General features: G+C 39.2%; 1 protein-coding gene across 1 annotated transcript in view; it reads left to right on the forward strand.

The window, feature by feature from the left end:
• Positions 1-23318, forward strand: part of LOC137167713 (uncharacterized) — a 60744-nt gene extending 37426 nt beyond the window's left edge. Inside the window, exons 4-5 of the mRNA XM_067569984.1 lie at positions 21897-21980; positions 23005-23318. Of these exons, the coding sequence (XP_067426085.1) occupies positions 21897-21980; positions 23005-23147 (227 nt within the window). The 3' untranslated portion in view covers positions 23148-23318. The remainder of the gene's footprint in view (positions 1-21896; positions 21981-23004) is intronic.
• Positions 23319-23543: the final 225 nt, after the last annotated feature.

Consider the following 23543-nt stretch of genomic DNA (forward strand, 5'->3'; position numbering starts at 1 on the left):
AAATTAACATAAATAATTCATGTAGGCTTGGGAAACTCTGCTAAGAGAGAAATGAATAATTCATTAAAATGATTACTAGCATACAAGGTTCAGTATGTAACCTCCATACTTCCTCTGCTCAATATGTACTGGTCACAGTATTGACCACTGAAAAGTAAAAGATCTCTATGGGGCATGAATGAGAGATTGGAATAAGAGCTCTCCATTGAGTTCAATAAGAGCATTTCAATCTCCTTCTCACCCCTGAGGGAGCACTTTCCTGACCACTGAAAGGTAATGCATAGGGATTTTCAGATTCATTATTCTGGAAAAAAAGTTCTGTGCTGGAGTTTTCCAGGAAAGTTTGGGCTACATCATTACATGGACTAGGTAATAATATTTCTGCAGAGTTTCTTGAGAACTATCCTTTCAGAAAAACACAATTCTGCAACTGAGAGTATGTTGTCTTATGTGGGAACCCAGCAGATCTTCATAAATAAATTCAGAGACTTATTTCTGGACTATTAAGTGTGGGGAGTGCCTCTTTCAGTGAAAAAAAACTACAGGAGGTGGAATTAGATGCAACATTCTCCAATATTCCTCATGTGCAGTTTCCATGAGATCATTCACTTCTTGGGTGCCATGGGGTCAGAGTATCCCATCTTAGCATGTGGATGTGCATGGCTCAGTTTGCCCTTTGACTCTCCCAGGAACACCCTCCACCACACAAATGTTTCTAATAAGACTCCCCTTCTTGGGGGCTAGTTTATTGAAACATAATGCAAAATAAATAGTTTTATTTGGCCATATGCTCAGGTGCAAGCAGTTCCATCCCTGGGGAGCAATCAGTCCATCTGTGTGGCTTTCCAGGCTTAACTTCCTTTGTATCTGGCGCATCAGTGCTAGGTTTGCAGGTTTCTTTCGCTGTTTTTGACACCACACTATTCAGCCTGGCCTCACACAGTCCTTGCCCTGTATTCCAGCCAGAGACCTTGTCTGCACTTCCTGTTTCCTGCAAGTCTTTTCTCACTGTTTGAACAAGCAGACCCTTTTCTAGGTGAAACCTTTTTTTTGGGGGGGCTGCCATTTCATAAGCCTTCTTCACCTGACTCAGTTTCAGGGCACTGCCTGAGCCATAACCCAGCTAACCTTGTGACAGAGGTTTATTCCACCCACCCACTTGAAGATGAACAGCAATTTGTACCTTGAACCTGGAGGCTCCAGGAAAATTTGCAACTGGCACAGTCATCTCTTTGGAGGCCTTGTATGCGTATACAAAGTCTGCAGACATCCTCTATGCCTGACAGCCTGTCGGGGCTGCTTGCCAGCATGAAGAATATGCTGCAAAAATGTAGACTTAGGTTGTGTTAACTTTGGAGTGGATATACTGCCTATGTCCAGAGAAGATGCATGTTTTTTTCCTTGACTCTTCTCAGCCTGCACTGTCCAATGAGTAAGTATCTGGATCCACAAACTATCTTCAGTGGTGTCTGGAATGCTTCTGGGAGTAAAAGAGGAGAAACAGTGCTTTGAGGTGGCTGTAAACCTGAATTGCAAGGGCAGTGGCAGATTTGTACATGGAGGGGAACTTTCATGCACAGATCCTATTGCACAATTCATCCACCTGCAGTCAACAGCCACTGTTGTTAATATTTTGGAATTTAGCAGTCAGATTTCTTAGATTTTAGTCCAGTTAACAAATACTTACAGATATTTGTTATTTCTTGACGTATCTGGTGATGATCCTCTGAGAAGTAGCAAATGTCAGGGCCCTGCAGGTCGATTTCCCATTGGGGGAGAAATTGGTGCCATGGACTCTGGGTATTTTCTTAGCGCAATTTATATTATTCACTCTATGCATGCAAGTCTTGGAACAGAGATGATTATAAACAAAATGAAGGCAATCCTTTCTACCTTCAGTCTCAGTCAAAACACCAGTTCCCCAGAAGCAACTCTGTTAACTGGAGACATTAAGGCAGGTGGCAAGATGCTCTGATTGCAATGACTCCCCCACAAAGATCCTACATCACAACTAATAATGCAGCATTTCTTCAAAGACTGAACTATGCTCATGCACTCAATAAGAGCTAAGACTATGTACAACAGCACTATCTGTGGAGTCCAGGTGTAAATCTGGCAATCAGCGCTAATGATGTCACCCATTTAATACACTCTTGAAGGGCTTCTTCTTGCTTTTACCATCTCTTTTCTAAAGGGAAGACTACAATGGCTCATACTGAAAGGTTAACTATCAGGCTGGAGGGAGGTTACTAGTGGAGTTCCTTAGGGGTCGGTCTTGGGACCAACCTTATTTAACATTTTTATTACTGATCTTTGCACAAAAAGTGGGAGTGTGCTAATAAAATTTGCAGATGACACAAATCTGGGAGGTATTGCCAATACAGAGAAGGACCTAGATATCATATAAGAAGATCTGGATGACCTTGGTAAACTGGAGTAATAGAAATAGGATGAAATTTAATAATGGTCATGCATTTAGGGACTAATAACAAGAATTATTGCTATAAGCTGGAGACACATCAATTGGAAGTGACAGAGGAGGAGAAGAACTTGGGCATATTAGTTGATCATAAGATAACCATGAGCTGCCAATATGCTGTAGCTGTGAAAAAAGCTAATGCGGTCCTAAGATGCATCAGGCGAGATATTTCCAGTAGAGATAGAGAGGTGTTAGTATCATTATACAAGGTGCTGGTGAGACCTCATCTGGAATACTGTGTGCAGTTCTGGTCTTTCATGTTTAAGAAAGATGAATTTAAACTGGAACAGGTGCAGAGAAGGCTACTAGGATGAGCCAAGGAATGGAAAACCTGCCTTATGAGAGGAGACTCAACGAGCTTGGCTTGTATAGTCTAACCAAAAGAAGGCTGAGGGGAGATATGATTGCTCTCTATAAATACATCAGAGGGATAAATACCAAGGAGGGAGAGGAATTATTAAAGATCAGCACCAATGTGGACACAAGAAAAAATGGATATAAACTGGCCATCGGGAAGTTTAGACCTGTAATTAGATGAAGGTTTCTAACTATCAGAGAAGAGACGTTCTGCAACAGCCTTCTAAGGGGACCAGCGGGGACAAAAAACTAGCTGGCTACAAGACTAAGCTTAATAAGTTTATGGAGGGGAGGGTATGATGGGACAGCCTAATCTGGCAATTGACTGATCTTTGACTACTAACGGTAAATATGCCAGTGGCCTGTGATGGGATGTTAGATGAGGTGGGTACCAAGTTACAACAGATAATTCTTTCCCGGGTGTCTGGCTGGTGAGTCTTGCCCACATGCTCCAAGTTTAGTTGATTGCCATCTTTGAGATTGGGAAGGAATTTTCTCCCAGGGCAGATTGGCAGAGGCTGTGGGTTTTTTTTATTTCCTCTGCGGCATGGGGCACGGTCACTTGCTGGTGGATTCTCCGTACCTTGAAGTCTTTAAACCATGATTTGAGGACTTCAATAACTCAGTCATAGGCTAGGGGTATATCACAGGGGTGGGTGGGTGAGGTTATGTGGCCTGTTTTGTGCAGGAGGTCAGACTAGATGATCATAATGATCCCTTCTGACCTTAAAGTCTGAGTCTATAAAACTTGTTCTGAATAACTAACATTGTAAATAATTTCTTTCCAATCTTTTCTTTTCGATCCAAAATCTTTCCAATACTTAAAAAAGAAAAGCCTGAATAAATGGGGAAAAAATTACCACTGCCAATTTTTTAAAAACATGCTGCCTAAAATTATGCATTAGATCTATAAGTTACCTAATTTTTCAAAGGCATTGCAGACCTGTAGCTTACATGGACTTCTATGGGAGCTACTGGCACTCAGCCCCTCTGAAAAATTAGTTCCTATTTAGATGTCTTAATATGGATTTGGGTGCCTAAATATAGGCATCCAGTTTTGAAAATTTTCTTCAATGTGCAACTATCTGTTAAAGAATGTGATAAAATATTGGCTCTCACTTGAAAAAGTTGAATCAGAGTAACAGACAAAACTGTGAAGGAAGTAAAACTTAAAATTACTTAATAGGGATTATTCATTTAAAATCTTCCACCTAATTTAATAATAATTCTAAGTGTCATCATTAAATTTGATTGCAACAGTTCTGAAGGCAATATCTCTTGTATACTTTGGTTGTCTTGCAGCAAGGGATTGCTGGTTTAAAGAAATAGATGTTAGTACCATGAAAGCTTCAGTTGGTGATATTGCATGATTCTTCTCTAGTTACAATACATTCTAAAAATGGTGATAACGAAGTGCCAAAAGACTTCTGTGAAGATGCAGAGAAATGTACTCACCAGAGTAGCCCCATCATGAAGAAAATAAGACTGTTTTCTTGGAACAGGTTACGCAGGTAGAATGATTCATGGAACCTATATGAACCCAGAACTGAAAGGTTTGTTCTCCTCTAGCTCTGTTATCATTATTTTTATAGTGTGATAGCACTTAGGAGCCCCATTGTGTTAGGCCCGTACAAAAAAAAAGGGTCCCAAAAGGCTAACAGTTAAAGCAGTACAGTTATCCCCCCTAAAACAGAAGTTCTTACTACTTTTCCCCGTGTTCTAAGCCAGTTTTGCTGTCTGGGGAGAGAAAAGATAAAATGAAAACATGGTTGATATTAATGCTGTTGTGCTTTGAAATGCCAAGGAAAGCACAGGAAAAGTGTAATCAATGAAGTGTGTATTCCAAACTTATCCCCCCAGTGAGCCTACAGCACGCACAACTTTGAATGGCAAGTTTATGAATGTTTTTAAAGAAAACATTAAATCTATACAGGAACTCCATTTGAACTGTATAGAAGTATTGGATTTCAATTCAACTTTTTCCTTGAATGTACCGGGGACTCTTCTCCCCTTGGTAAGTGCACCTAACTTCAATTAACATTAATGGAAGTTACAAAACCATCAAGAGTAGAATTGATCCTTTGGTTACAGCCTTTTAATTCCTTTCAGTGGGCAATGCTTGTAGTCTGTCCTTGTTCTGTGGTTAACAATCAATTCAGAAATAGTGAAAGATAGTTTTGCCCTTAGCACAAAATTGATTTGAGTTGGGCTACCATATTAGTGCAGCTAGAACAGCTGCTGAAGGCTGGGGATGTATCATTTTCCAACTTCATTACTCCTCTTCTAGAATAATATCACTTGTGTGTACATAACAGGAATATTCAGTTTGAGAAAGTATGAGAAAGCAGGAGAACAAGTGGACTTTTTATGAACCTCAGGAAAATGTCATCTTTGTATAAAATGTGGGGTTTTTTGGATGGAAAGCTGATTGAAGGATTCTTAAACTAAGGGTAAAGATAGATAGTGTACTGAGCTGGTGGCACTCATAGTGTGTACTCATTAATAGTACCCTTCTGAAATCTGCAGCTGATAATAACAAGGAAATTGTCGAAAACATCAGTGAAATATCAAAAAGGGTCCAGAGCAATTAGGAATATGGGCAGGAAATAATGAGGAGTCGTGAACTGGGACAAAAGCAAGCTGACATATTCAGATCAAAATACAGATTCAGTGAGGGAAGGATTCATGGAATGCCAAAATAGGCCTACAGTACGGGGGATAGTGAACAGCAAATTGGATAGGAGCTTGAATGTGATCCGACAGCAAATAAAGCCAATGCAACTTTGGACTGCTGAATGCACACCAGTATTTCCATGTTCACGTGGATGCAAGGATTTTTATTTATGCATCACTGGTGAGTATGCAATGGGAAATATTATGTAAAATGCTATGTAAAATATCAGTAAATTGGGGGAATTTAGAGAAGAGAATATGATTAGAGGGTTGAAGGAATTAATTTAGGATGAAAGACTAAAGAAACCACACACCCTTAAATACATTGAATAATTTTGCCAACCAGAAATTAAGGGCTATTTGATAATTGTCTATCTGAAGGGTGTAAATTGTCTACCATTTGAAGTTTGGGATATAAGTAGTTTCGGGTGGTACAGAGGTTTTGTTAGGATTGGTGAGCTGAAACAAAGCAGAGGAGAATATAAAGTATCAGGGGAAATTTTTTCTAGAGTGAGATGCATTAAACTATGGAATATTTCTCAAAAGGAGGTAGTTGGTGGGAGCTGCTTGAGTCATTTAAAAATAAATAACCGGTCAAAGCACACGAGAGTATACTTTGGGAACAGTCCTTCACAATCAAGGGCATGTTCTAGGGTGAAAATATCCCATGTGCAGCTGACCAATGCAAAGCTTAGGTGTCACTTGAGCCATCAAAATAGAGATAAGTAATATATAGGCTTTGTGATGACCTTTTGTACGTAGATGAATTTCACCTTAAATGAACAACTGGGGTTTACGTTGTCTGTCTCTACATTGCTATCAGTCTTACTTTGGTGTATGCAGTTGCTGCTGCTGCAGTGCAGTGAGAAATCCTCTTTCACTGTGGTTTATGCAAGAAGCTCTGCACTAGTTTTGTAAGACTGTGCATTTTTATGCTTGTTATGGTAGATGCTGCAAGGACCAAAGCACTTAAAGAAGAAAAATTAAATGACACTAACACTAGACTTTTAAAAGGAAAACATGAAATCTGAATCTCCACTAAGAAGTCTGACGTAAGGTGGAAGCTGGTAACAACATTTACTAAGATGTAGCTTTTGAAAATTAAAATAGGCCCAATGCAATTAAAGTTTTACCATTAAGTTTTAGTACTAGATCATGATTTTCTAGGTATCTGTGTCATAAACCACACTACTTTGACCCAATTACCAATTAATCAGGCAATAAAAGTGCCTAAATAAAGAATAAGAGTCTAACAGGGGACAGCACTCTTTTCTGGATAAAGTGAGAAGAGAACAGGAAGAGTATAATGCCTTATTGGTGATATTTTAATTAGTGGTATTGATAAAGTGCATTGAAGTTGTGCCAGGGCCTAATTTAACTGGCAATTAACATGAACAGGGGAACTCTTGAAAGTGATTTTAACCAAAAACGGCCTGACTCTCAAAGTCCTTACTGTGAGTAAGTCAAGAGGGCTACAAGTAGGGAAAATTTTGCACAATCAGGCACACTGAGAGCATGTTGCTGTCTGGAATACAGGTATATTTATCTTGTGTTTCCCTTGTGTGTTACATCCAGTTGTTGTGTCTCACTTTATAATTAGATTGCAAGATCTTAAGGGCAGGAACAGGATTTTTTTTTAATGTATTTCAACAATGTCTATCACTGATCTCTAATTGGGGCCCCTAAATGCTACTGGCAATCCAAATAAAAAGAATTTCTTCTAAAAATGTGTAAATTGATTATTACAGATATTATAATACTGGATGCATCTGACTTTTTAAAAAAATTTCTTTTAAGGAGAGTTCTTAGAATCTGAATTGTCTAAACATTTTAGTTAGGATAAATAGTGCATATAATTTATTCCTTTACAGAAGCAAACATAAACCTCAGCGGGTGAGTTGTCATAGCTCCATTGAAGCCAGAAGAGCTATGACAAATTATATGAGCTGAGGCACTCTGCCTCAAGTTTCCACTAAAATATATTTAACATAAGCATATTGCCAGAGTATTTTCTGGTTGGGTTTATATGCAATATATCAAATCTGTCTATTTGGATTAAATGATTGTGTGGTAGGGGGTCAGTTTGTTGTAGATATAGAATGCCTGCATCACCTATAAGGGGTGGTTATACAGGGCATCCAAAGGGAGTGTGGAGAAAACCTTTATGCCACACCACATTATCGTGTGCTCTGTACGTTTTTATAGAAAAAAACATTTTAGAAGTGATTTTAGAGAGCTTAAAAATTTTTATTGGTACTGTATTTTTTTTAATTCCTTTGATATGAGTCCAGTCCATTAATACCAAACTTGGCAGCTAAATTACCCAACAGGAGATGTTAAGAGCTTTTAGCTACACTGCTATTTGACAAGGACCGAACCCTGTCAGAAATCAACCCAGTTGCCCATAATTTTCATAGAGAGGGCCAAATAGGGTGTGCCTATGGCCCCATTAGGTACTGCTCTTCATGTACTTCCCCAGCTCATGTGCTTAGGCCTATGTTATGGATCTGCTAGGGCAGTGTAATCTGAACATCAGTGACTGGTAAGTAACCATTCTTCTTAATCTGAAAGAAAACTGTCCAGACTGATTCTGATCTCAATTAGCATCTATATTCCTCAGGAATGGTTGGCTTAGAAGATGAAGCATGGTGCTGACATTTTTATGACAACAATTTGAGTATAGTTGTGAAAGTTCTACTTGACAAAATTTACATTTTAATTTAAGTTGGCTGCCCAAATCAATTTCTGTGACAGTATCTGACCAGGAAATCTCAAGATGAAACCCCCTAATTGAGTCCTGCATAAAATACACTGAGTATTTTGGCATTTCAGTAGCCAGGGCATTTCACTTTCAATGGCGTTTTATTCTGATCTTAAACCATTTGAGAAAATGGAGAGGAAAAAACCTTTTTACAGGACTCTCATTGTTTTTGCTGTATACAGACTAACATGGCTACCCCTCTGGGACCTTTTAACAGATTTCAGACATTTGCATTTCCACCTCAACATTAATAAGGCTGCCATTTGTAGACACTGAGTGGTTCCCCTGTAGACTAAATAGAGAGCAGTTACATAATGGGAAAACAAAGGCAACAGCTACACAAGCTTCCACAAAGTCACATGGGGATGAGTATTCGGCTCTGTGCTTCAAAAGTTTCTAAGCCCAAGATTCTGTTTTATTTATCTTTTAAACCTGATATTCTTTAACTAAGTAAGTGGGTTAGTATGTCCCATGATCACGAGACTGTTAGCAGCCACAAAAAAGAAAACCCGCTTGGCATGTCCTTAATCTTGTTGGATAGCTATGATAAAATCAAGCAGGTGTGTGAAGAAAAATAAAAATGAGACATTTTCAGGTTAAGAATTTTTGTTATCAAGGGGAAGATGGTTCATATGCCAAAGGAAAGCTAAACTCAGTGGGGCACTGTGTTTTAAATTAACACACTGTAAAACTTGTCAACTGGAGCCTGAAATTCGGAGGAAATTCAATTTGCCCTATGTTTTCCCTCTAGCATTTCTAGGGAGGTGCTGTTGCTGCAGAATTTATTCCACAGATTGATGATAGGTAAAGTGTTGAATACTAGCTGGGCAGCATCGGTAGATTTGTGTCTTAATTTAAGCAAGTACATAGCAGTACATCTCTGAACTCTACCAAGGCAATCCACAATACAATTACTTGTCTGTTGTAAACAAACAGGGGCTCAGGGAGAAAGTGTTTCTATTTTAAACTAAGTCTTACAAATCTCTAGACTACTATATGGTAGCTGGAGAAATTGGCCAGCTCACACATCAGGAGTTTATCATTTGTTGAGATGGCTTGATGTTTGAGAATATAATTAAATGTAAAGTTTGAGGTTTGATAAAGCCTTCTGATTTAAATATCTGTCTCTTTGCTACAGTCTCCAAGGGAAACAAAACACATGAAATGTGTAACTATTTAGTTGAAACAGCAAGAAGCCATCTGTGTTTGAAACCAATTCACTAAGCATGGAAAATGGTGTTCTGATCTCCATTCCCGTGACAAAAAATGTATCGCATTGTTTGCCTCTAGGAGATTAGACCACAAGATCAAAACAGTCTTAATCTTTGCCTGTTAATGCATGTCCTCATTAACAGGCATCAGTCACTGAATTAGCAAACTTTTATTGCTCAAGCATATTCTTTTCCACTTTGAAATGTTCAAATATTAAGTTCCTTGTTCTGTCTCACCCTCACTGCAACCAGCACTACTTTTCTAACCCTCTCCCATCCTGTCTGATGCTCCCTTCTGGCCTTGAGTTTGCAAAATATTTTACCTTCTGAATTAGAAAAGAGTGCTGTTGCTGTTCTTTCCTCCTAGTCATTGCTCTATTCCTGGGTTACCCATGCATTCATATACACAGGGCAAGGACCAGTCCTTGTCACCATCTCTCAAGAGCATATAATTAATTTTAACCATTGAGACAGCTGAAAGTCAGAGACTTGACAAGACAATCTTTGAAGGAGAAGTGGGTTCTTGTGGTTGTGTTTGGAATGAGAAAGACAAACTGTGAGAACTCATGGCAGATTGTATGAAAGATTGAAAGAGAAGCAGCACTGTTTGGGATTACAGTAGAGAGAGAACACTAGAATAAAGGTTAAGAGCAGAATTTTAAGGTCAAAACTGCACCAGGAGTCAAAAATTATTCACTGCACTCATGCACTGTTTGTAAATCTGGAAATGCTATTCTCATGCCATCCACTGGGATTTCCCTAGGGGCTTTCCAGAGACAGGATTAATGGAAAAGGGATGGAATATCCTAGCTTGCAGTGAAGCTGGTACGCTCTGTTAGTATATGATTTAGCTTAGTAGAGATGCATCAAAATACAACTCCATAAAGCTATGTGATTTCCATAAATGCTGTTAGTAGGACGTAGAATGCTGAAAGACGGTGTGGAGTTGTCAATTTTAAATAGAAAGTTATGCAAGAATGAAGGATTTGTAACATTTTTAGGTCACTTGAGTACACTAACAGTGACTGAACAAGCACATGACCTTGGATTAACAAGATAACATTATGGAAGCCAGCCAGTCTTATCAAAACTCTACAACAACATGGCACTGTTTTCTACGCTGCTAGCCAAGACTTGCAATGTAAAGAAGGCAAAAACCATAAATTAGAAGTCTGAATATAAACTGGCGTAATTCTGTTAAAATTAGAAAAGAGGAAAAGAATTTATTCCAACTTCATTGTTGGGTACAGTGCCACACACTCTAATATTTAAAAGAATACTAAAGGGATATTACTGATTCAGGCACCAATCCACCAAAGCATTTAAATACATACTTAATTTTAAGCATCTGATTGGTCCTAATGAAATCCTGCTCAGAGATTACATACTATGCTTTGTCCTGTGTTTAAATACTGTTCAAGGATTCACCCGTGCTAATCTTTAGCTCATCCATTATATTGTAGCCATGATATATTCTATATAATGAGATTACGCTATCATGAGATGAGAATTATCACGAGGTAAAGAAACAATCAGAGAGCCGATCCTGGGGAAGGGATGTAGGTATATTCGTCCATGTGACTGTAAAAAAAGATTATTTAAAAGATACTTGCCTCCAGAGGCTGTACAAATAATTCACAGAAATTTGGAAGTGTACCAACAACCCTCACATAGCACTCCTACTTTGTGATCTAAAACCTGTGGTTTCCAATGACAGATTTAATTCCCTGGCAATCCCAAAGTTATAGCCTTTGGTGTACCTTCCTGTCTCCTAATTTTTCTTAGTTTAGAAACTACTAAGGGGAGAAAAATCTGAATGAAATTGCTAGAAACTCATTCCCAATAAAGAAAACTTTATATTACAGTTGAATCTGCCTGACCCCGCATTAGTGGGACACAGAGGGGATCAGGGAATCTATTACATGCAGCATTGTCATAGAATCACTCCCTACTTCTTGTCCCATTACCAGTATTAAGATAGTAGATCACGTTATTCTGAGCTTGAAATCTCTTCACTGATTGCAAATGAAAATCCATATTGATTTAAGCCTATTTTTTCTTCTTTGTTTACTATGGCACTAATTCAGGAAAGCATTCCTGTTCAGAAAGTTACTTATAGCACGTGCTTATAACATCGACACATGCTTAAAACTAAGCATCTACCCCCACCCCCGGTAAATGTGTTATAATGTGGGTATAATAGCTGAGTGAATAGTCCAGACATTTATTCAAAAAATTAATTTGAATTTGAAAGTGGAATACACTTTGACCACATTCATCACCAGAACTAGTGTATAGTGAAAACAATTCAATATTTTCAATAAATTTGTGATATTCATTCACCCCAGCTCCGATTGCTGTTGGGCCCAAACCAAAGCTCAGCATTTTAGTGTCCCTAAACTTAGTGTCCCTAAGTTGCTAAGCTCCCTCAGTTTTTACTGACCTCAAAGGGAGTGGATGAGGTGCTTTTTGTTGTTGTTGAAGCGTGTAAACTGTTTAGGCCTTACTTTGTGTTTGTACTGCACTTAGCACTCTTCTGAAAATAATGGTGGTTGTTCTGGTTGTTTTCCATTAGTGTCCAAAATGTGTCCTAGGAACAGTTCAGACATTTAGGAAGACAATCCCTGCCCCAGAAAGATTACATTCTAAATAATATTATTTGCATAGTCAAATCAGGCTAACAGTTCATGGGCTGTAATCATTATTTTACTTGTTCATTCTGTATTAATATTTATGTGATTTTTGCTAGGCATCTGAGTGCACAATGAATTCACATTCCTCATTACAAAGAGTGTGCAAAGTGTATATAATACCGTAGCACTGCCCTCTTAACTTGTCTCAGTTAGACTGTCTGAACATTTCAGTGGACTTTTCATATACTGGCATGTGAAAACTTTTTTTCTTTTGATCATAGGAGAGAGGGAGGCTTATGACCCTAAGAGCCCCTCAATGCCATCTGGCAGAGGGTCTGGCATATTGTAACTCATATCAGGCCTGACACATCCACTATACCCAACACACTGTTGTCATAATATGTATCTAAAAGGTGCCATGTAAGGTATCCTATGTAAACTGGTGACACACTGGTCCTGAAAATCATTGTGTGATGTCTGTATGGGTTGTGTACAAAAAGTAATAGATGTGTCCTGGAAATGTGTTCTTAAAATGTGTTTGGGAGGCAGAGCATAAAACCAGCTTTACCAAACCTAGACAAAGAAATGTAGATTTGCCTGATGTACCTGTCTGGATGGCTTGAATATAGGCAGAGGACAATGAAAGTACATTTACACAGAAGGTACATAAAGCTAACAAGCAGCAGAGGAGACAATTTATTGAGTATAGCGGGGAACAGAGTCTGCACCTCAGGAAGCTTCTAGCTCTTGAGGCAGAGACAATGGACTTTGGATGATATAAGAAGGAGCAAAAAGATATTTGGTTATCCGTCATTTGAGGAGACATTGGGTGCAGCACCCTTTGAGCTTGTGAAGGTTGGATTCCCTGGCCTGGTGGGCTACAGATGCTTGGAACTTGATGTAAAAAACAAACAAACTACTTAGACAAAGACTGTAACTTGCTAAAATTAAGTTTTAGTCACTAGCAAGTGTGTTTCATTTGTAACTTTCCTGTCTCTTTTTTTCTCTTGCTTAGTATCACAAAAATTGCGGTTCTTTATTTAGAAACTTATTCTTGTTTTATCACAAATTAAAGTGAAGTGTGAGTTTTCAGCTAACCAATCAGGCCGATGTTTACTCTGTCTCTTTGGAAGTAGTGAATTGAATAATTTCTACGAGTGCCACAGTGATAGGGACGGGTTGCTGCAGAGAGATGTCTCTGAAGAACTTGGATTCGCTGATTGTTACCTGCAAGGCAAGATTTAGATTTAGAGCCTTGAGGAGTTTGCTGGTCAGGGAGACATATGGGTGTGGCAGGGAGCTGAGGATACTGTCTAATCTCTAGCAAAGCTCACTCTTGCTGAGGCACAGAGGTAACATGGGCTTGCCGGAACAGAACGTCACAAGATTCAATTCTTCATACTGTACCTTTTTAATGTAATTATGTTCAACAGTAGACCTTTTAGTATATAGCAACGGCAGGGGAGAGGAAGTGGACTGCTCTCATAATCCTGTGCTGCAGGTCAAAATGAGTTTGAGGGTAATTACTCATGGGGAACACTCCAATTCATTAGATAACAAGACCATAATACAATTAGTAATACTTAACACCACCTGTACATAGTAATTTTTAATTTAAAAACGGATGGTAAACATTATCGCTGGGTGAAATCCTGGCGCTGTTGAACTCAGTGGGAGTTTTGCCACTGACTTTAATGGGACCAAGATTGTTTTTGTTTGAATTTTACAGATAAGGAATTGAGAGGCAGAGAGGTCGTCATTTGGTCAAATCACAGGGTATGTCTATGGTGGAGCAGGGAATAGGACTCAATGCTACTGATTCCCAGTCCTGGGCATTAATCACAAAATTATCCTTTCTTCTCCTCTTTATAAAACAGTTTTTCCCCGTCTGCTGAAGCCTACTGCATCTTATCACCAAAAGCTATCGAGCTCAGGATGCTGTGCAAGGTCAGGGCACACTACTAGTTTCTCACTGGCACAGGAGTTTGTGAAAGAAATCAGGTTTAAAAAAAGAAAAAGCATGGTGTGGAGCAAAGTCCATGAACCTCCTATGAGACTGCAAAAATGACATAATGCACATTGCCCATAAAGGGCGAATAGTATTCCCCATGCTCACAGGAAGGCTGACTGTTTAATTATTAATGCCGATGAATATCACTTTTGTTTAAATTATGCCAAAGAAACGTGGTGTTAAATAAAAATTATTTATTACAAATTGGGCATACATCTGTCATGATTAGAGCACTAAATACAGTGGTTACAGACTGGGTTGTTATGCTACAGCTGTCCTGGTGGAATTTTATTTTTTTAAAGGTGGCATCTTTCTGGTGGATGTAGTTCTGAGTAATTTGTTTGGAATGAACAATATTTAAATTCAGCCATGTCTCAGAGGTAAAATATGTGTATTCAGGAAGATAAAGACCTTTATAATTTAAATCTATTACATACAAATGCATATATTCTTCAATCTGCTGATGCTTGTGTTAAATTCAACAGCAGTATAGAATAAGAGGTAAGCCATTATCTAGTTCTCTATACACACCAGTATGGATAGATTGTATTAAATGAGCTCCATTTACCAAAGTCAAAAATAACAGAATAATCCTCCCCAATACACAGAAATTGAGACTTCACTCCCTTTGGAATAAATTCACAGAAATGTAACACTAAGGTTAATGATATTTTAGAATTAGCTGGCAGAATGGTCTATTAAAATAATATGTTGCACTAAAAACTGTAAATGCTAAATGTCCATTAAGTAATCAAATATTAATATGTCTCATTGCTGCTCAAGGTGAAGGACAAAAATGAACGTAGGAACATATCATGAATAAGGCAAATTGACAGGCCAGAAATATAGTAGCACATATTGTTTTTCAGTGTGTTGGCCAATACAGAGACGTAGCAAACGAGACAAAGACTGTCAGGTCATTTTGCTATTTACTGGAATCTTCTTAACTGATAGCTAGTCAACAATTCAAAAAATGAAACTTTTTGTCAAGTATGAGCATAGACAGTTCCACTGAAGACTGCCTTTATTCAGGAAAAGAGACGTATTTTGTTCTTTCTTCACTTCCTCAAAGTCATAGTGTGTGTTCACAGAACAGAAGAGACCTTACTAGGTGTTCTCTTGTGAAGACAAGGTTGTTCCCGGCACTACATTTTTCTGGTTGTTTGTCCACTGCAGTTCTCAATATCCCAAGAAATGGGACTCCCACACTCTAATAGAGCTGTCGGACAGAAAACTTGTGGTAGTCAGGCTAAAGTTTTCATTTCTCAATTTCATCGAATTTTGAAGAGTTAGCATTTAAAATATACAAACAGAAGCACGGCCTTTCCAGCGCATTGGCTCAAGACTGACTCAGAGGAAAGAGTGCTGCAATGCCTATGGAATAAATGGCTCCTTGTATTTGGGAAGTTTCTCATCCAAGCACTGATCTGGCTCTGCCTAGCTTAGCTTGTGATATCTGAGAAGACATCCACACAAAGTGGCAGGGCTGTGGAACAAGAGCTGCCTCCAAGATTTTCTTTATAAAGATTCTGCATATGTCAATGGGATGACAATTCAAAATGACCAGAACATCTCTTTTGCAAAGAACAGATGAGTACACAAATAATGATCTTGTAAACTGTCAATATGGAAATTACTACTGTCAGCTTGCTACAACGGACACATTTTGGTAAAAAAAGGAGGACACAGTTTACTAAGAATGGGCTTTTTTGGACAGCTGTGTGCTCTTATCATATTTTCCCACTCTTACAACCTATCTCAAAACCTGTAGCTGACAACATCTCCTGTAGATATAGCATGCCCTGTACCTTTCCTCTCAGACCTGCAACATGTATTGTAATAGAGTGAGGGAATTACTAAAAACAAACATGTTTTTCAAATGAAATGGAAAATAGTGCAATAAGAAAAACCACTAATTTTGCCAGCCCAGAGGAAAACAGCAGCTCTCTGAACTCCTCCAATATTAGCAAGGGTCCCCTGGGATCATCTACTGTTATACCATAGGGATGGCTAGCTTGCATGGTCTTCAGGAGCAAGTGGGAGGGAGTTGTTCACTCTGGTATTCTTCAGCAAACTTAATAGTGTAATAGATAGATACCTTTCTGCCCTCCAAATGCTGCAAGAGAAGTAATGGTTGGAGCTAGTTTAAAAGTTGGGAAACTTTTAATTTTTTTGTGCATGAAAAATTTGTCCCCCTCTTTACTTTGAAAAATGTTGCAGTCTGAAAGTTTTCGACCTGTTCTAGTAACAGTCCTTGATAGGAGAGCGTGGAATTGGGAGCATTGGTTGCAGGATTAAGAATAGTTTACAAATAGAAACAATCTTAGGGGTACCGATTGCAAAAATTTGAGAGACAGGCACATCCCCATCCACTGAAATGATTTTAACTGGCTGACCAAGCACAAAAGGATTTGCAGGCTGTTGAGAGTGGATTGAGACACAATCACACATAGCAGTCATGAACAGTGTCTTCAGAAGCAGCACTCTAGGCGCCAGTTTCCCTGGAGATCTTGAACACAGAACTTTGTTTGGCTGAGTCCTGAAGTGGGACTATCTGTGTAAATGCCTTGCTACTTTTCTCGCTGTGTTATGCATCTTTGGTTCCAAGTTAAACAGGAACTAGGTATTGATTGTGAATAAAATTAACTAGGTTCTGCACCTACTTACTTGTCCCACAAAGAAGATTTAACCAAATGTTGGTGTCTTCTTGACCATTCTAAAGCTGGAGCAATAGAAATAGAGAGAAAATGAATGCCTGTATACCTAGTTATTGCAATGTTATTGTAGCCATGTTGGCCCAGGATTACAGACATGAAGTGGGCACAGGAATATCTTTTATTGGACCAACTTCAGTTGATGAAAGAGACGAGCTCTAGAGCTACACAGAAAGCGTTTGAAAGGTTGTCTCTTTCATTCATTTCTTTATCTCACCCTTTGTCTTGTCTATTTAAGGCTGGATTCTGAAAATAGATGTATGTGATTAGACCCCTGTGCTTGTACAGTCCCACTGACTTCAATAGGTTCTGCAGGGGTGGAGTGGTGCCCCCATGTGCAGTGTATTGCTGAACAGAAGTCTTAGACCTTGATCTGGCAATGGGCTGACACACAGTGCGTAAAGTTAAGTATATGTGTAAATTGCAGGATCAGGGCCTGAGACTGAAAGCTTTTTGGGGGAGAGACTACTTTCCAAGGAATTTTTTAATATAAATAAAATTTTAAAATAATGAGGGCTGAGATATTTGAAAAGCAAAAGATCTCTTCCCTTGTCTCCATAGACACATGTCATCTGTGTCTTCAATCACCCCATGTGGTTTGGAGCCTGACCACATGCAGAACCCCATTCTGCTCAGGGGCTGAGATCCTCATGTGGATCCTCATGCAAGATTGGAGCCTTCAATTTACCCATCAGTAAAATGAGCATACTTATAGTTATCCACCTCCAAGATTTTTGAAATTCTTGAATGAAAGACTCTACGTAAGTACAAAGTATTGTTACAAAGTATCTTGAAATTAGACTTGTCATTATCTGTTTATAGAAAGAATGGATGAAATTGTATGTAAAATTACATAACAGATATAATAATTTATAAAAGAAATTAATAAAAAAGGGGACTTGGAGAGATCAGAGAAGTGATTAGGGAAGTGGAATCTCTGAGCAAGAATGTGGAAGAAAAAGTTCAGTTGAATAGTTTTGCTTTAGGGTATAATTACATGAAATTACAATTCCACTGTGTATATTCAAGGGTGTAAATAGGAGGTGACAATACCGCACTGTTGACAGATATAAAAATGTATTGCACTGAATAAGAATACTGCCATCTTAATCAGGAGCAATAAATGAATAGCGGTGTGGTAGGAGTATGTTGCATGCTGCTAAAATGACAATTTTTACAATATGTTGCCACTGGGCTTGCCCAGCATTCTGAGAATCTTGCAGATGTCAATTTACCTGTGTAATCATAGGATAATTTAGTGCAATTTAGCATGTGAAATATTCCGATGTCTATATGCAGCTACCTCATAATTAAAATAAATGTGTACTTACCAAGTTGTTGCCATGCTCAGACAGGTCATGTAATGATGCTCTCTACCTTGTCATTACGCATATGCGCCACAGGAGTGTTAACTCAAAATGTCGATAAATGCAAAGTAATGTACAATAGAAAGAACAATCTGAACTACTCACATACCTTAGCATGTTCTAAATTAACAGTAATAACTCAGGAAAGGGACCTGACCTTCACTATGGACAACTCACTGAAGACTTCTGCTCAATGTGGAGCAAGAGTCAAAAAACAAAGCAAACAAAAATACCAGGACATATAAGGAATTGGATAAATAATAATAGAGAAAATACAATGTTATATAAATCAGTTTGTCGGCCTCATCTGGAATGCTGTGTATAGGACCGGTTCCACCATCCCAGAAAGATTATTGAAGAATTAGAGTGAGTGACAAGAATGATCAAGGCCCTGGAAATGCTGTCATGGGAAAAGAGATTGAAAAAATTGGGGTTGTTTCCTTTAGAAACCAGACAAATAAGAGGGAACATGGTAAAATATATATAATGAATGGTGCAGAAAAGAGAGCAGAATGTCCCTTTTTTCACTGCAACCAGGGAACGTTCAATAATACTTCAATGTAGCCAATTAAAAATTGATAAAAGGAAATACTTTTTTTCCACACAATTTGTAATAGCACTGTGGAACTCATTGCCATGGAATGGCCTTGAAGCTAAGAACATAGAAAGATTCAAAGAGGGATTGGATATTTATGTGGATAATAAGAATATCCAGATTTGTCATAAATACTTTAAAAAAAAAAAAAAAATTAGATGGGATAAAAACACCGTGCTTCAAGGCTTAAGTGAATCTCTATCTATTAGGGGTTAGCAGGAAACTTCCCAAGGAGTCGATTATCCTACCCCTGCCTACTGTGGGGTTTCTGCACCTTCCCCTGAAGCATCTGCTGGTGGTTGCTATCAGATACAGGATACCAGACTAAATGGTCCAGAAGTCTGTTCCTAAAATTATTGACCTTTGGAGGGTTTAATTCCTACATAGAAACAAATAACTTGTGTGCTGTGAGGATTATTTTTCCATCTCATTCCTGCCTTACAGCGAATGCCTTTCACTAGTGGGCTTAATATAGACCACTATATTTTGTTTTGATTTCAGCAGATACTAATGTTTTCATTAAAAATATTTTTCATTTATATAGAAACATTCAATCTAAAGGATCCAAAAGCCCATTACAACTTACATATGCATATTAATGCTGAAATGCAGCCACTTTTGAGAGAGAGAACATATTGGGGATTGACTGTATGTTCTGAGTGCTAAGTGTGCTAATGCTGAAACTCCAGGGTGTAACACCCAATGGCGGGAGTCCAAGGGTCGATTTACGTGGCAGTTACAGTTTGGGAACCCAGGACAAAGGCCATCTTGCTTAGCGACTATAGCTCAGGATAGTGTCGTCCACTGGCAAGAGTCCAAAGGCCACATTGCCTAGTGGCTATAGCTTGGGGAAGTGGTGGGGTGAAGGGGGGTAGGGAAACATGGGACCACTCTACTCCAGCAGGTTCCAAACCAGGGCCCTTTGAAATAGTAGTCCTTGTACAGGGCCTAGGGCTGATACCCCTAAATGTATTCCATGGGTCACTTCCTACACTTGTGCTGGTCTCTCTGACATCCTCATGGGTTGGATTTGGGGTCCCTCCTGTGTTCCCCTCTGCTCCGTCTCCAGATTCTCTTTCATTGGTAACAGTAAGTCATCACCCTCACTTCCATGGTTGATGGGCTTCCAGTGGCTTGACATCCTGGTGGCTTCCTGGTAAGAGGCTGCTGCACCCAACTGCTCCCTTCCTCTGTCAATCCAAACTCAGCTGAGCTGGTCTCTTCTGAATGGTCCCGCCACTGGCAGCATGCTCAGCACAGGCAAGGGGGCATGTCGTCTTGCATCCAGAGAAGCTCCTTAACCCTTTCCTTGCCAGTGCGGGGTTGATAGATATCATCTATTCAATGCACAACACACTGAGCACAATCGGCTGGAAGAGGAGTTTTAATTATGAATACCAGTGTAAATCTTTACTGTTATGGCAAGTGTCAGGAGCAATAGTCATTCTCTTTTTGGCCAGAGGTGAGGAATGAATTCCAGAATCAAGGGTCCCTCAGAGAAAATGCTCTGCCATTAGCCCTCAAACATGTGTATATATAGAGTCAGTTCGCTTGAGAACATCAGCTGTTCTCTGCAAGTGTTTGCTCAGAATAGGAGTGAGGTAGTTGCCAATATAACCCCAATCCAGTCAGTAAAGATTTTCATAGGTCAAAACCAACTCTTTGGCAGTCAGTGCAGACTATGAAGAAGATATGATATGTTAGTGGTCAGTCTTATACTGCACTACTTGAAGCTTCTGAGTGGTTGTCAAGTGTTGCCCCAGGTAAAGCACATCACAGTAATCAGGTCTGCAGATGGTGAAGGCAAGGGTAGCTATGGTGAGGTGTCTGCATGTGAGAACAAATGTCCAAAGTAGATGTTAAGAAAAACCTTGAGAGTTTATTGATCTCACTTGACCACTGTGACGATCCCCTCTGCAACCTGGACTGGTGAATCGCTGCATCACCCCAATCATTCACTTTTGGAGCCTGTTTTACTCTGCCCTGCTGTGTGAACCCCCACTCCTGGGTCAGCCTAGGCACAGCCTACAGCAAGCAAGCTGCTCTCAAATAACTGAGTGAGTGCTTTTTAGCCAACCACACTTGGGATTATGCACTGGTATGACCCCCGTCAACACCTCCAGTCCCAGATGCAGCCCTAGTAACTGCCGTCTTACAATGTTTAGTGCTGCCCACTGCACACTGCAGGCTCCTTGGTTCGTCAAGTTATCAAAGAAATTGATATGCTCCAGCTTTGTCGCTTCAAATGGAGTCTTAACGCTTTCAGCAACCTTATAGTCTTAGATGATTCTCACCACAGGCTGGCTGGTCTGCCTCCAGCAAGGCTCTCCCCTGGGTCAACAGTTCAGTTGCTTGGTGGTATTAGTACATGGAGTGGAAGAGAGAAAGCAAGAACAGCAAAATGTCTCCCCTTTTCAACATGTTCTTTGGCCTCCCTCTTGGGCCTCACCCTGCCATTTCAGGGTCAGGTGACAAACAGTGTCTGTGCATGGTTCGTTTGTTGATTCTCCGGCTAGTCCTTTTGTTCCTGGAAGAGCTGGGTTTGGTTTATATTTGCCTTAGTGAGGTGTAAATGGCCTCTCTGCTCTGTAGAGTTCTGCCTAGATCTGTCTCAAGCCATGAGACCTATACTTGGGAATATCAGATAGTGAAGCCTCATAACCATATACATGACATTGCAACAAACATATTAATATAACAATAATGTTCATTATGCCATGAGCATGCCAAAAGATCTCACATGATGTACTTTGCATTAAACAGTACACAATTACACTATAAGGGTGAACATGAATGATACACAATTACACCATAAAGGTGCATATGGCGGTGCAGTGTGTCTCAACCACCTAAAAGCATCTGGGGAGCTAAGACAACACTTAGATTGTGCATCTTATTAAGAAAAGATGGATAACTCATGGAGTAGATGTGTGGGAAATATTGCTTTAAATCACAAAGTCAATTGAATGTCACTTTGGGTTCAAGCATCAAAACTTTGCAAAAATGAGCTAGTGTTCTGTGCAGATAATTTAATCTAGTGTTAGTAACACTGGTGCAGAAATGTTTCCTTATGTCTGATTGCTGTTTCTATTCAGATTCATGCCTGCTGATGACAGTCTGCACTCCTGCTAGCCCTGATGAGCCATCACATTGCGGTGGGGTCATGCTGCTTAGTAAAGGTACATTTATAAACAGTTTATGAAGGGTTAATGCCATTTAAGAAGACAGTGTCTATTGAAGCTTTTACAGTTGAATCATCTATACTACTTAGGTACACCATTCAAAGACCATCCTATCAATCCTTATCCAGGGAAAACTATGAAGCAAACTGGTTTCTCTAGCACTGTCTTCCTGGTTATTGTTTTAAAGGCATATCTGCCATTTCTGAGGATATCCAGACAAAAATCTCTCACTATTGTAATAAGTGCGCTGGCAAGCACTTCTACATAATACAAATGACCAGCAGAAAGTTCCTCACCTCTTTGTTACGTGTGTGGGAGTTGAGTGACAGCATGTTAAGTGAATATGTATGTAAAAGAATAAAACTGTGTTGGAACAAGCTTTTTGGAGGCTCCTGCATTACTGGAGTATCAGTGCACTATGGGCTTATAGTATTTTGGTGCAGGATCTGTAAATCCTGCTGTTCTCTTTCCCTTCCCATTCTCAACTGGCAGTACCTTCCTCTCTGAAATTCAGTGATCATCTGTTTGACACATCTGGCTGTCATTCAAGATAGATTTGTACTGTATACCTGCCATTAGGACATTTTTTTTTAACTTTCATAGAGGAGCAGCTTTGTTGTGTGTAAGGATTATGGTTAATTTCCACGTTGCATTAAAAAGGGTTGGGGAGTATAGGAAGGGAAGTGTCTGCTGTTGGCTTTGACCGATGTATAGAAGGTGGTATTGCTTTCTGTGAATCCAGCAGCGAACATCTGGTAAACCCAGCTGGATTGGATTGCTCTGCCCAGATGGAGTAGTTTACACTTTGGCAAGATATGCTACATTATTCAGTTCAGGCTGTAGGGATTTGCTACAGTTTTGTTATTTATAGCGGTATGTTACAGGGTTTCAAGCCTTACAAAGATAATGCACTCTTCAAGTGTTACACAAGTGGTGTAGGATCAGTTTACAGTGTGATTAGAAATTTTCAAATAGAGGGGAGAGTCGTACACAGAGTGATTTTCCCTAAATTTTTTTGCAGTTTTTGATGAAAACTTCTGCACAGATGAAAAAGCAACCTGTTTTCTGGTTTGTTTTAATGATAACATTGGATTCTATAATGAAGCACAGCAGGTTGGAATATCCTGCACTGATTTCAAAAGAAAATGTTCATGTGTGCAATAAAAGCTATTTTAACAAAAAGCTGCTGCTTGATGATTCTAGAGGTGGCAGGGCATTGGGATTAGTTTAATATGATAGAAGGAATGCCAATGTTAAGGAATTATCACCAAAAGACCATACATGAAAAGAAAGAACAAGCATGTAATTCCCCAGCAAATGTAAATAATAATAAACATTTTAATATGAAATGAAATCATAGAGAAATGAATTCAGTGTGTCTAAACATCATAGTTTTGCGCCAGAATTTTTTATATCTTGCTAAGCCATAATAATTAGCTTTTTAACTTGTGTAGAGATATTGCCCCTGACTAAGCCAGGGAGGCAACCATAAGCTTCTTTCACTGTGTTGGGACTTATCAGCATAGCAAGCAAATGAGTCATAGTAGCAATAGCAAAGCT

The sequence above is a fragment of the Emydura macquarii genome, unplaced genomic scaffold (genome assembly GCF_026122565.2).
Source record: "Emydura macquarii macquarii isolate MOO-44397 ecotype Brisbane River unplaced genomic scaffold, CSIRO-AGI_Emac_v2 contig_2975, whole genome shotgun sequence".
NCBI classification, from domain to species: Eukaryota; Metazoa; Chordata; order Testudines; family Chelidae; genus Emydura; species Emydura macquarii.